General features: G+C 47.3%; 1 protein-coding gene across 1 annotated transcript in view; it reads left to right on the top strand.

Moving 5' to 3' along the window:
• Positions 1-776: 776 nt before the first annotated feature.
• The window catches only part of slc4a5b (solute carrier family 4 member 5b), a 17,272-nt gene continuing 5,664 nt past the window's right edge, over positions 777-12,384 (top strand). Inside the window, 21 exon segments of the mRNA XM_062558776.1 lie at positions 777-945; positions 2,147-2,211; positions 3,037-3,255; positions 5,933-6,062; positions 6,199-6,359; positions 7,497-7,652; positions 7,774-7,881; positions 8,822-8,877; positions 9,501-9,658; positions 9,660-9,674; positions 9,836-9,899; positions 9,901-9,924; positions 10,015-10,065; positions 10,068-10,171; positions 10,335-10,460; positions 10,665-10,839; positions 10,934-11,067; positions 11,153-11,333; positions 11,420-11,510; positions 12,027-12,082; positions 12,289-12,384. The exon segment at positions 12,289-12,384 is cut by the window's right edge and continues 96 nt beyond it. Of these exon segments, the coding sequence (XP_062414760.1) occupies positions 2,148-2,211; positions 3,037-3,255; positions 5,933-6,062; positions 6,199-6,359; positions 7,497-7,652; positions 7,774-7,881; positions 8,822-8,877; positions 9,501-9,658; positions 9,660-9,674; positions 9,836-9,899; positions 9,901-9,924; positions 10,015-10,065; positions 10,068-10,171; positions 10,335-10,460; positions 10,665-10,839; positions 10,934-11,067; positions 11,153-11,333; positions 11,420-11,510; positions 12,027-12,082; positions 12,289-12,384 (2,169 nt within the window). The 5' untranslated portion in view covers positions 777-945; position 2,147.

Genomic DNA, 12,384 nt, shown 5'->3' with positions numbered 1-12,384 from the left:
GTTAATACTTATGTGCCAATTTCAAATATAAAAGAACAATAACATGAATACATGTAGGATATTAAATAATTCTGGATAACACTCATTGTTTGAGTTCTTTTGCAAAATGTCCACAATGTTTAACCGTACTGTGGAATATTATCAAGAAACTGACATCACATGTCATTTAGCTGACGCTTTTATACAAACTCAGAAGAACAAGAGACAAGAAAGTGTAATTTCATCAAATAAGCTGAGGTACAACTTGTTATAGATCAGATCCATTATAAGTCCAGTTTAAGGTCTACAGTGTGTTGGTGTTTAGTCTGAAGATGTGAAGGCTCTCTGTGGTCCTGATGTCATCACAGAGCTCCTTCCACCATTTAGCGAGCTAATTCGGCAATGTGTGGTGGCCATTTTGGTTTGGATTAATTGGTTGAATGTATTTTTTTTCCCTCTTTTTTTTCTATAATGATAATGATAAAAATCAATGTTTATTTTACTTTATTTTCTACTATTTTAATAAATGCTCTTTCTAATCCATTTAATCTTTTAGATAACTGAAGTTTTTTGCAGTTTCAGATTAATATTACAAAATAGACTTGACAAAAGTATAATAATAACTGACCCAATCCTCAGAGGAAAATGAACAAGCTAACGTTCCCCATCAATATATGTATTTATCACACACACACACACACACACACACACACACACACACACACACACACACACACACACACACACACACACACACACACACACACAGGGCTCCAGTGTGCGATGCTCAGATTGTGCGTCCGGTCGTTCGGAGCAGTTTGTTCTTTCAAACAGCAGAATATTGAAATATTTGTAACTTTAGTATTTTTTTTATCGTTGTTAAGATACTTTTAACAATATAAAAACAGAGAGGATCTTCAATCAAAAATCTTCAATTTTTTTGCTCAGCATCTTCTTTCACGTGAGGTGAGTAACATTCTTCACTAAAAGATGAGGTTCAGGTTGAGGGTTAGGGTTAGGTTGTTGTAACCCTCTTACAGAACCAGTCAAACCAATTTCTCAATTAATTCATTCTTTTCCCTCCGATCTGTCAGACTGTAAATTTCTGCTGTATTCTACAAAAAAGAGAAGATATTTCTTGTTTTTTATTAAGCATTGAACCCAAAACAAAAGGCACCAAAAAGAAACTCGTACTTGTTAATATAAACATCAGATAAAGTTTATTCTATTCATTGAGTTTGTCGTTGCTGCGACTGAAGAACATTTAGTGCCTCGTTTTATTGACGAGAGGACGGCTGGCCTCTTTCCGAGGCCGACTCCCAGAGCCGGGGGCACGACTCGCTGGCTGATTGCTTGTTCCCAATGGGGGGGGGGGGTCACACTACAGGGTCGATGCTCCAACACCAGGCTTCCCTTCCCATGCAAACACAAAGGTTCCAAATGTATTTGGGGAAACAGCAAAACTTTCCTCGTTTGCACAAAAGAACGATTTTTACTTTCACTAGTGGTGTTTTTCTACGAAATATAATGTTTTCAGGTTGAATAAATTTTCAACCTAAAACAGAATTCTGACCATTTTTTGAGCGATCAGCTGTTTCTACTGACTAATACTAGTGGACATAAAAGAACAATTAAAATTTTAACTGTAGCTTTTACTGCGCCCATTATTCTATTTTTACTGTTAGATATTTACAATGGAATGTTATGGGGTTTGGTTGCCTAGACAACCAAACCCAAAGATCAGAGTTCACATTGAAATGAAGCTGCTGCTCATTTGAAACCATTCTTTCTGATTTTATCACCTAGTTTTAAGATAAATTCATGTGTGTGTGTGTGTGTGTGTGTGTGATACCGTCCTTCAACATCACTGATCAGGGTTCAGCGGCTCGTAAGCAATGAAAAACGACATCTATTGATCAGCCTAGAAAAACTCCCCCCCAAGTCCAGCTTCAGGAAGTAAAACCTGCATTAAACAATGCATTCACATTCTTTTTTTTCAAGATTCATCATAAACTCATTTTTGAATACATCCAAATAGCCATTTGGTTAAATCAGTCCAATAATTCAACCTTTTTAGAAAATTAAACAATTTTGTCCAAATGATTAGAGCTCGTTATGCTAGCTCTGCTAGGAATTCTGGGAAATCACAGGTTTCTTCTGCTTTCAGGATGGATCATCACGACTCGCAGCGAGGGAGGAGTCGAGGTCACAGGCGCCATGACGACGAGGACGGTGAGCAAACAGGAAACAGAATATTTAACCTTTGGGGACCGTTGTCTTCACAGTGATTGGATGAGTTCATGCACCTTGAGCTGCATGTTTATTCTCTGTGAGACTCGTTGCTTCTTTTTCTCAAAAAAACCCAACTACAAGTAGTTTAAACCTTTTTAACACAAAGTGTGGAATGTGTGAATCCATCCTTTGAGTATGGAAAATGCTCCTTGTTAAGAAATGTCCAGTCTTTGTGCTAAGCTAACTAAAGCTAAGCTAGATGAGCAGAAGATCTTCAAACTCGTCATCAAACTCTCAGTAAGAAAGTGAAATCTTTTGTTTCTCAAAAAGGTCAAATTGTTGGTTTCAGGGGATCTTTTGTCCTGTCACATTTTTCTCTCTATGGTTTTTATTTTCTCTTCAAAATGAAAGGCTTTATTTCTAGAAGTAGAGAAGAACTAGAACAAGTCTTTAGTGCAGAATAACACTAGTATAATGACATTAATCATGAAAAAAGATACAAATCAAGTTAAATAGTTAATCATTTTAGTGTTCAAAAACTATGAATAATTAATAATAATTAATACATTGATTAATAATCTATTCACATACTTACATCCTCTTTGCTCTGTTTTCACTTTCAAAAGTTCGGTCCATTTCTCTGATTTATGGTCACTGCTGGTCTCACATGGTCCTAGTTTCACTGAGGATTCAATGTTTCTCTAGAAAGTGTTTGAATTATTTGTTGTCACATGCAAAGTGTTCGTATCTTTACAGTTCTGATGCTTTCTCATGACTTGATCATCTCCACAAGTTGTACCGCATTTGATCCCTTTTGACCTTCAGAGGCCCAGCCGCTCTACATCGGCGTCCCGGCTCCCCACCGACGGAAAAGGCGCCGACATCACTCCAACGCCAGCGACGTGGACCGCGAGTCGCGGCACTCGCATTACGACCACCACACGCACCGCGAGCACTCGCAGCGCAGCCACTACCACGACCGGGAGGAGCACTACGGCGACGACGAGGGCAGTGGGGAGCGCCACGGCCACGCCGACCCCTCAGGTCAGAGCCGACGTGGGTTACGATGTCCTGAACTCCACAGGTCACGAATCAATGCTCACTCAGCTTAAGAGACTCAGAAGGGTCCACTGGGAGGAAAACTCACAGGGCAAAGTAAAAAAGCAAAAAACAAACAAAAGAGTTGACAAAACTGCGGAGTGGCGTATTCTTGAATATCCTGAAGTATCGAGGAGTATCATGAAGTGTCGTGGAGTTTCGTGGAGCATTGTGGGGTATTGCTGAGTATTGTGGAGTATTATGGAGTATTATTAAGAATTGTGAAGTATTGCTGAGTATTATGGAATTGAGTATCATGGAGTATTGCGAAATATTGTGGAGTATTGTGGAGCATCGTGGAATATTGTTGAGTATTGAGGAGTGTTATTGAGTATCGTGGAGTATTGTTGAGTATTGAGGAGTGTTGTTGAGTATCGTGGAGTATCGTTGAGTATTGAGGAGTGTTATTGAGTATCGTGGAGTATTGTTGAACACCGTACAGCATTTTTGAGAATTGTTGAATACCATTGAGTATCACGGATACTAGCTGGATATAAGGAGCGTGAAATAAAGCGCGGTCCACACAGCAGAGACTCGTGTGATCTCCGCCACGAGTTAGAAGCAGCGAGCTCACGTATAGGATGAATATAAGTAGGTGTATGTACTTATACATATACATATTTATATTATACATATTTATATTAGGGCTGTCAAAGTTAAAGCGTTTATCTATGAGATTATTGTGGCTGAGATTAAAAATATTTCAACGCAGCTTTGTTTACTACCGGTGTGCGTTGACCCCTGACCCCTGAAGCAGCACGAGCTGCAGTCAGTTAGATGAGAAAACGAGACGGTAGCTGAAGATGGAGAGAACCTTTTGCTTTGGAAGTAAAACAAACCAGAACTGAGCAGAGGAATTCCTCCACAGGTCAAACAAAAGGAGGATGAGTGCAATTGGACCACTAAGCTAGAAGCTAGGCTACTTCCAGCTCATCATCTAAGCTTCATTATTTCATTTTTATCTATTGACGTTCCTAATATACGTAATTATTTAATCATTTGGTAAATGTACATAAGTCAGCTGTGGTCCCTGTTCCCAAAGGGGCCGTGAAGCCTGTAAGCTGATTAAGGTTGAGGAACTCCAAGCTGTGTGTGTATGTGTGTGTGTGTGTGTGTGTGTGTGTGTGGAATGCTTTGTTTTATTTCGCTCAGGAGTTTTCAGCAGACCTGAAGGTGGATGGTTGGAGCCGCTGGTGCAAGAAAGTAGAAGTTATGTCGGTGAGGATGTCCTCGCTGCATGTGTTTGTCCGAGTGTGAGAGAGTGTGTGTGTGTGAGTGTATGTGTGTGTGCGTGAGAGTGTGTGTGTGTTGGACTTCTGGGAGGAGAGTACTAGAAGGCCCTGTGGTGTGTGTCACCCTTCTTGAGGCCTCTGGAGGTTTCAGTGCATTTCTGCAGCAGGTCAGAAAAGCCCCTTTTCTCCTTTTTTATTTCCTCCGACTGGTTTAAAGGCGTTTTGAACACTGAGAGCAGTGAGCGAGAGCTGGAGTCAGGAAGCCAGACCGCCAAAACAAAGCTGAGGGTCGGCCTCAGAACCAGCGAGCATGTCGCTTCCTTCCGTCCCGGGCTCCAGCTGGACCTTACCTGGCTCCCGGACAGGTGAGGTGGGGGGAGGGAGGGGGAGGGTTTCCAGGGTGGATTCATTGACGTTGATTATGAACATTTACACAATCAGCTGTTAAGTCTCGAGGACTGAGGGACTTGTTTGGTTACTTAAGTGAAACCACAGAACTTTGCTTTCTCAGGACTCTTTGTTTATGTGATTACTGGAATAGTTTTAAACTAAAACGGTTCAAATAGTTTTCTGTGACGTTGTTTAAAACCATAAAACAAAAAAACAATGTGACAAAAACAATGAAATTGTATTGTATGAGAACAAAAGAGTCACTATGAAGTAATAAACTAAAGTAGACTCATTTAAAGCACACATCTTTATGAATTGAATTGTCGATTCATGTTGTTTTTCTGTCACTTCTTTACCCCTCGGTGCTTTATTAATAACGTGATTGGCTGCCACCGAATGCATTGATCCGCTCAGAGGTCAGAGGTCGTCACTCAGGGGTCAACCAGTAGCCGGAGCACACAAGATGGTCTCAGGTCAGGTGACCCGCAGTGACCCCGCTGGCGTGACGGAGCCAATGGAACATTGCGTTGTATCACAGATTCCACCATTGATCCCCTACTGGTCACATGACGAGGCTGGTCCCGCCTCCTCGACGTCACGCCAGGGTTCACTTCCTTTTTGGTGTTGAAGCTTCCGGATGTCAAGAAACACCGGAGACACACACGCATGTACATTACCATGGGGGGGGCGGCCGGAGCAGATCGAGTCAAATTCTAATTAACCGCGATGCTCGGTTTCCATGGCGATGGTCTGGAGCGTACCCCACTACTCTGGACCATAGTTGCCGACCTAGAGACCTCAGAATTCGAGAGATATTCAAGTTGTCAACAGGGGGGGGGGGGGGGGTGCTAGCGGTCGGGGGTGACGGATGGTGCAGCAATATTGTTGTCTGGGTGGAAATCGGGATAAATTCGGGAGAAAGGTCGGTCCGGGAGATTTTCGGGAGGGTTGACATGTATACATCACGTACAGTGTATTACACGACTTTCCCCCCCCCCCAGTGTCCCCCGCTGCAGAGCGGCTGCGCCACATCCTGGGGGAGGAGGACAGCCCCCCCACGCCCACCTTGTTCACCGAGATGGACACGCTGCAGCAGGAGGGGGGCGAGTTGGAGTGGAAAGAGTCTGCGAGGTGCAAACACACGTCTCATGGGGGGGGGGGGGGGGCTGAGTCCCAAAGTAATGAAGCAGGTGTGTCCCCTCTGAAGAGGTCGGGGGGGGTCGACAAGGCTTTAACTTACAGGTTGAATCACGTCTCCTCTCGGCAGGTGGGTGAAGTTCGAGGAGAAGGTGGAGGAGGGGGGGGAGAGGTGGAGCAAACCCCACGTCTCCACGCTGACCCTCCACAGCCTGTTTGAGCTGCGGACCTGTCTGCAGACGGGGAGCATCCTGCTCGACCTGGAGGGGTACTCGCTGCCGCAGATCGTGGGTGAGTCCACGCGCTGGAGGAGGGGGGGACAGAGGGGGAGGGGGGGGGGGCATAGTTTCCATTACTCCTCACGCCGCACACGAGAAATCAATGCGCTGTTTGGTGCCAATAGGAAAACTTTGGCAATTACAAATCAATCGCACCGTGCCACCAAGCTGAAGGCAGCATTCCTGTTAGATAACCTCTGTGATCATGTGACCACATCTGGATGGAGACCTGTCAATCAGCATTAGGCACCGCCCTAAAGAATCCCCTGACTCTACATGGAGCATCATTTACTAAATGAACATCATGCTGCATTGAAGAAGACTTGAAACTAGAGACTGAGACCATAAACTCATGTTTACAATGTTTACTGAGGGAATAAATCAAGAGAGAAGTAGAGTCATTTCCTCATAGACGTCTATGGGAGCAGAGGAGTCGCCCCCTGCTGGTCACTACACAGAAGTAGAGTCATTTCCTCATAGACGTCTATGGGAGCAGAGGAGTCGCCCCCTGCTGGTCACTACACAGAAGTAGAGTCATTTCCTCATAGACGTCTATGGGAGCAGAGGAGTCGCCCCCTGCTGGTCACTACACAGAAGTAGAGTCATTTCCTCATAGACGTCTATGGGAGCAGAGGAGTCGCCCCCTGCTGGTCACTACACAGAAGTAGAGTCATTTCCTCATAGACGTCTATGGGAGCAGAGGAGTCGCCCCCTGCTGGTCACTACACAGAAGTAGAGTCATTTCCTCATAGACGTCTATGGGAGCAGAGGAGTGGCCCCCTGCTGGTCACTACACAGAAGTAGAGTCTTTTCCTCATAGACGTCTATGGGAGCAGAGGAGTCGCCCCCTGCTGGTCACTACACAGAAGTAGAGTCATTTCCTCATAGACGTCTATGGGAGCAGAGGAGTCGCCCCCTGCTGGTCACTACACAGAAGTAGAGTCTTTTCCTCATAGACGTCTATGGGAGCAGAGGAGTCGCCCCCTGCTGGTCACTACACAGAAGTAGAGTCATTTCCTCATAGACGTCTATGGGAGCAGAGGAGTCGCCCCCTGCTGGTCACTACACAGAAGTAGAGTCATTTCCTCATAGACATCTATGGACCACTACAGAAGAGTCTGAGGCTGTGAGCTTTCTTCTGTTTATCCAGATGAGATCGTGGATCGACAGATCCTGGAGGGTCTCATTGATCCGGATCTGAAGGAGAAGATCAGCTTCGTGTTGCTCAGGAAGCACCGTCACCAGACCAAGAAACCCATCCACCGCTCGCTGGCAGACATCGGGAAGTCCTCCAACGCCACGTCCAGTAAGCTCGCTGTAGACCACCGCCGATAGGGGCCTTCTTCGGTGCTACGACCACCTTCACCTCCCCGTGCTCACCCAGTTCAAATCTGCTTCTGCTTCTTCTTCTACTTCTGCTCCGTCAGACCGTAGTCCTCCTACTAACCCGACTCATAACACTAGTTCAGCTTCTGGGACCCACCGCTCCACAGAAGACCTCCGGTCCAAGCAGACAGGCAGCCTGAGCCGCCTGCGTGAGTCTGAACACACACACATATACACATACACACACACACACACACACACACACACACACACACACATATACACCTACACCTACACACACACACACACACACATATACACCTACACATAGACACACGCACACACACACCTACACACACACACACACCTACACACACACATACACACACACACACCTACACACACACACACAGTTCTCTTCTTCCCCACTGAAACACATTTATGTGTTATATTTAATTTATTTATGAATTATGACCCACATATAATTAAACATAGAAATAGATCGGCTCTCCCTCCATTAACCGCCTGCTTCACTCGTGTAATGAACTAAAACAACGTTGCTTCTCGTGAGTTAAACGTGTTGCAGAATGTTTGCGTGTTTACTTTGGAGCTTTAGCTGAAATATTCACAGGATTATTATGAAAGGCTCAGTGTGGAATGTTCTTGTTCTTGTTCCTGCTTTGGAAAATGAGTCATTAAAACATAATCCTGCAAGGAGCCAGTTATAGTTATGAAGGGTGTTATTTATTCATCTTCATTCAGACACAATATCATTCAATGTGGGATGAGTAGGAGGAGTAAGACTAGCAGGAGGAAGAGGAGGAGGAGGAAGAGTAGGAGGAGTAAGACTAGCAGGAGTAAGACTAGCAGGAGGAAGAGGAGGAGGAGGAAGAGTAGGAGGAGGAAGACTAGCAGGAGGAAGAGTAGGGGGAGGAAGACTAGCAGGAGGAAGAGTAGGGGGAGGAAGACTCGCAGGAGGAAGAGGAGGAGGAGGAAGACTAGCAGGAGAAGAGGAGGAGGAGGAGGAAGACTAGCAGGAGGAAGAGGAGGAGGAGGAAGACTAGGAGGAGGAAGAGGAGGTTGTCCCTCTTTTGAAAGATGTTCCTGAACATGAATCTAAACGTTTAAATGTGTGTTTTGTTTCTTCAGATCAGATTCAGAGCCGAAGCATGAACGACATCTCAGACACACCGAGCACCGACCAGGTGAGTGTGTGTGAGTGGTGTGTGTAGTGTAAGTCTGTGTGTGTCGTGTGTGTGTGTGTGTGTGTGTGTGTGAGTGTGTGTGTGTGTGTGTGGTGTGTGTGTGTGTGTCTCCAGATCACAATCCTATGGTTTCATCAGATGTCTCCTAAAGGTCACAGGAGGAAGAGGAGAAGGAGCCTTTGCACAGTCATTGATTTGTTATCAGCTGATCTGTGAGAATAACAACCATAACCCCCCCCCCCCCCTCCGTGTGTGTGTCTGTTGTTTGTGCCCAAGATGAAAAGTTGAGCCTTATTATGACGTTAAAGTCCTAACTGCTTAATTCCTCTAATCCACACAGTGTGTGTGTGTGTGTGTGTGTGTGTGTGTGTAGGTGTAAGTCTGTGTGTGTGTGTGTGTGGGGGGGGGGGGGGGGGGGGGGGGGGTCGTGGGGGCAGCTGATGGTACGAGAGGTTCAAGGTCACAGCCGTTGAAGAAGAAAGTTGTTGACTCTGAAAGCAGAATTAACAGATTAGGATTTGAATTTAAGCACCTACAGCTCCACTGCCACATGCTGCGGGGGGGGGGGGGGGGGAGGAGGAGGAGGAGGAGGAGGAGTGGGTCAAGAGGAGCAAGATGAAGAGTTGTTCTCCGCCTCCAGCTGAAGAACAAGGTTCATGAAGAAGATCCCTCGTGACGCCGAAGCCTCCAACGTCCTGGTCGGGGAGGTGGACTTCCTGGACAAACCCTTCGTCTCCTTCGTCCGTTTGGCTCAGGCCACGACGCTGGGGGGCCTCACCGGGTCCGGTGCCGACCCGGTGAGCCCCCCCCCCTTTAATCTCTCCACGGAGCTATATAAATATTCATAAGAAGCTGTTTACATTAAAGTATTATATATATATATATATATATATATATATTACTATAATTGTATAATGATAGAATAATGCATAATGTTTCATTGCGTCCCTCCTCACAGCTTCCTCTTCATCCTGCTTGGACCACACGGCAAAACCAAGTCCTACAATGAGATCGGCAGAGCTGGTCGCCACGCTGATGGTGGACGACGTGAGTGACCCCCCCCCCGTGACCCCCCCCCCCCCGTTTGGATCTGACTTGCTTCCATGAGCCTCCTTTAATTTTTCTCCTGCTCCTCAGCTGTTCAGCGACGTGGCCTACAAGGCCCGGGACCGCGACGACCTGATCGCGGCGGCGTGGACGAGTTCCTGGACGAGGTGATCGTCCTCCCCCCGGGGGGAGTGGGACCCCAAAATACGCATCGAGCCCCCAAGAAGGTTCCATCGGCGGAAATGAGGCACAAACTGTTTTCTTTCCACCTTCTTGGAACGTTTTAAAGTCTCCCCCCCCCCCCCCCCCCAGGGTTAAACAGCTGTGTTCCCCAGCGAGTCTCTTCTGGACATCACATTGATTCTAACCCCCAGATGTCCATGTGTCCTTCTGTCCACGTGTCCCCGCAGGAAGTCGGTGCTGAACCTGAACGAGTTGGGTCAGATGAACGGCGCGGCCGGCGGCGCGGCCGGAGGAGAAGACGAGGAGTTCCCGGCTCCTCACGAGCTCGGAGAGGAGCTAAAGTTCACTGGGAGGTACGAGGGGGGGTCAGAGGTCACACAGGGTCCAGGTCCCACCGTTCATCTGGACATCAATATTATATAATACACAAACTTTAATAGATGGACACAATACATGAATACAGGTCCAGATGGACTCCATGAAAGACGTATAATACTGTCTCTGATGTTTGCGTATAGAAACAGAGTGCATTGTGGGATTGTGGACTCGTCCCTCAGGTTCGGCGGCGGCTTGTGGTTGGACATCAAGCGAAAGGTCCCGTGGTTCTGCAGCGACATCTACGACGGCTTCCACATCCAGTCCATCTCCGCCGTCCTCTTCATCTACCTGGGCTGCATCACCAACGCCATCACCTTCGGGGGGCTGCTGGGGGACGCCACCGACAACTACCAGGTCCCAGAGACAGGGGTCACTACCCAGGGTCACGGGGTCAGGGCAGGGCGCCGGGCTAACCATGTCCCTCTTTGTGTCCCTCTGTCCCCTGAAGGGGGTGATGGAGAGCTTCCTGGGCACGGCTCTAGCGGGGACGGTCTTCTGCGTCTTCGGGGGACAGCCTCTCATCATCCTCAGCTCCACCGGACCCATCCTCATCTTCGAGAAGCTTCTCTACGAATTCAGCAAGTGAGTCCAATCACAAAGCGGATTCCAGATGTGATGATGCTGAGATGAAGATGAGGTGATGAAAGCCCCCCCCCCCCCTCCCCAGGAACAACCAGGTGGACTACATGGAGCTCCGCCTGTGGATTGGACTCCACTCCTGCTTCCAGTGCTTCGTGCTGGTTCTGTCCGACGCCAGCTACATCATCAAGTACATGACGCGCTTCACCGAGGAGGGCTTCTCCAGCCTCATCTCCTTCATATTCATCTCCGACGCCATCAAGAAGATGGTGGGTGGAGCGCTGGGGGGGCGGGGGGGCGCAGGGGGGGGGGGGGCGTCTTCAGCGTGAACATGACCTCCGGTTTGTGTCTGCAGGTCGGAGCCTGGACGTATTACCCCATCAACCGCGGGTTCAAGCCCGACTACGTCACCTCCTACAGGTGTGACTGCATCGCGCCGGACCAGGGTGAGACCCCCCCCTCCCCCCCCCTCCCCCCTTTGTCCGCCTTTCGATCCCTTTATGATTTATATTATTATATCAGAACAGAATGAACACAACACTTAGTTGTTCCTGTACTTTCCATCTTTATTAATGAATCACCGTCATCAGGACATCAAACCTGTTATTGATACTTTGTGTATGTTGTGTGTTTCCTCCATGATGGTGATGATGATGATGATGATGATGATGATGATGATGATGATGATGATGATGCTGTGATATTTCTCTCTGCTTCCTCTCTGGATGTGACAAAGTGAGTATATGTGGACTAATGAGGGCTAATGAATCGTATCTAAGGGGCACATTAAGTTAACTGGGTGTGTCGTATCCACGGCAACAGGGACAAACAAACGCACACCTCTCACACATCATAGAACTTATAGACTTTCTCTTGATTCTATTTGCTTTTATTGATCCTGATTGGTATCAGGCCGCCGTTACCCATCATTCATTGCAGCGTGTCCCTCTTGTGCTCCTCAGCTTCTGCTCTGGGCTTCAACGTTTCTCCCATCGCCGACGACAACATGACTCTGATGGTGAGTGACAGGCGCAATCAGGGGTCGCCATGGTTACGCATTCTCGCTCCGACCTTTAGGAGCAGAAGTATTGTATCGGCTCTCCTAAGCTGATCAGGAGGGATGGTTCTGTTGGTTCTATTGGTTCCATTGGTTGTATTAGATGTATTGGATGTTCTGGTCCTTGTTGGATACCAGTCCCTGAGTGGACCTCTTCACCCCCCCAGTTCAACCTGACGGGCCTGGACTGGAGCCAGCTGAGTAAGAAGGAGTGCGTGAAGTTTGGCGGCGTGCTGCTGGGGAACTCCTGTAAGTACGTCCCA

The sequence above is a fragment of the Pungitius pungitius genome, chromosome 18 (assembly GCF_949316345.1).
Source record: "Pungitius pungitius chromosome 18, fPunPun2.1, whole genome shotgun sequence".
In the NCBI taxonomy this organism is placed as follows: domain Eukaryota; kingdom Metazoa; phylum Chordata; class Actinopteri; order Perciformes; family Gasterosteidae; genus Pungitius; species Pungitius pungitius.
The sequence above is the reverse complement of the archived record's forward strand: the minus strand, read 5'-3'. Positions and strand labels throughout refer to the sequence as shown.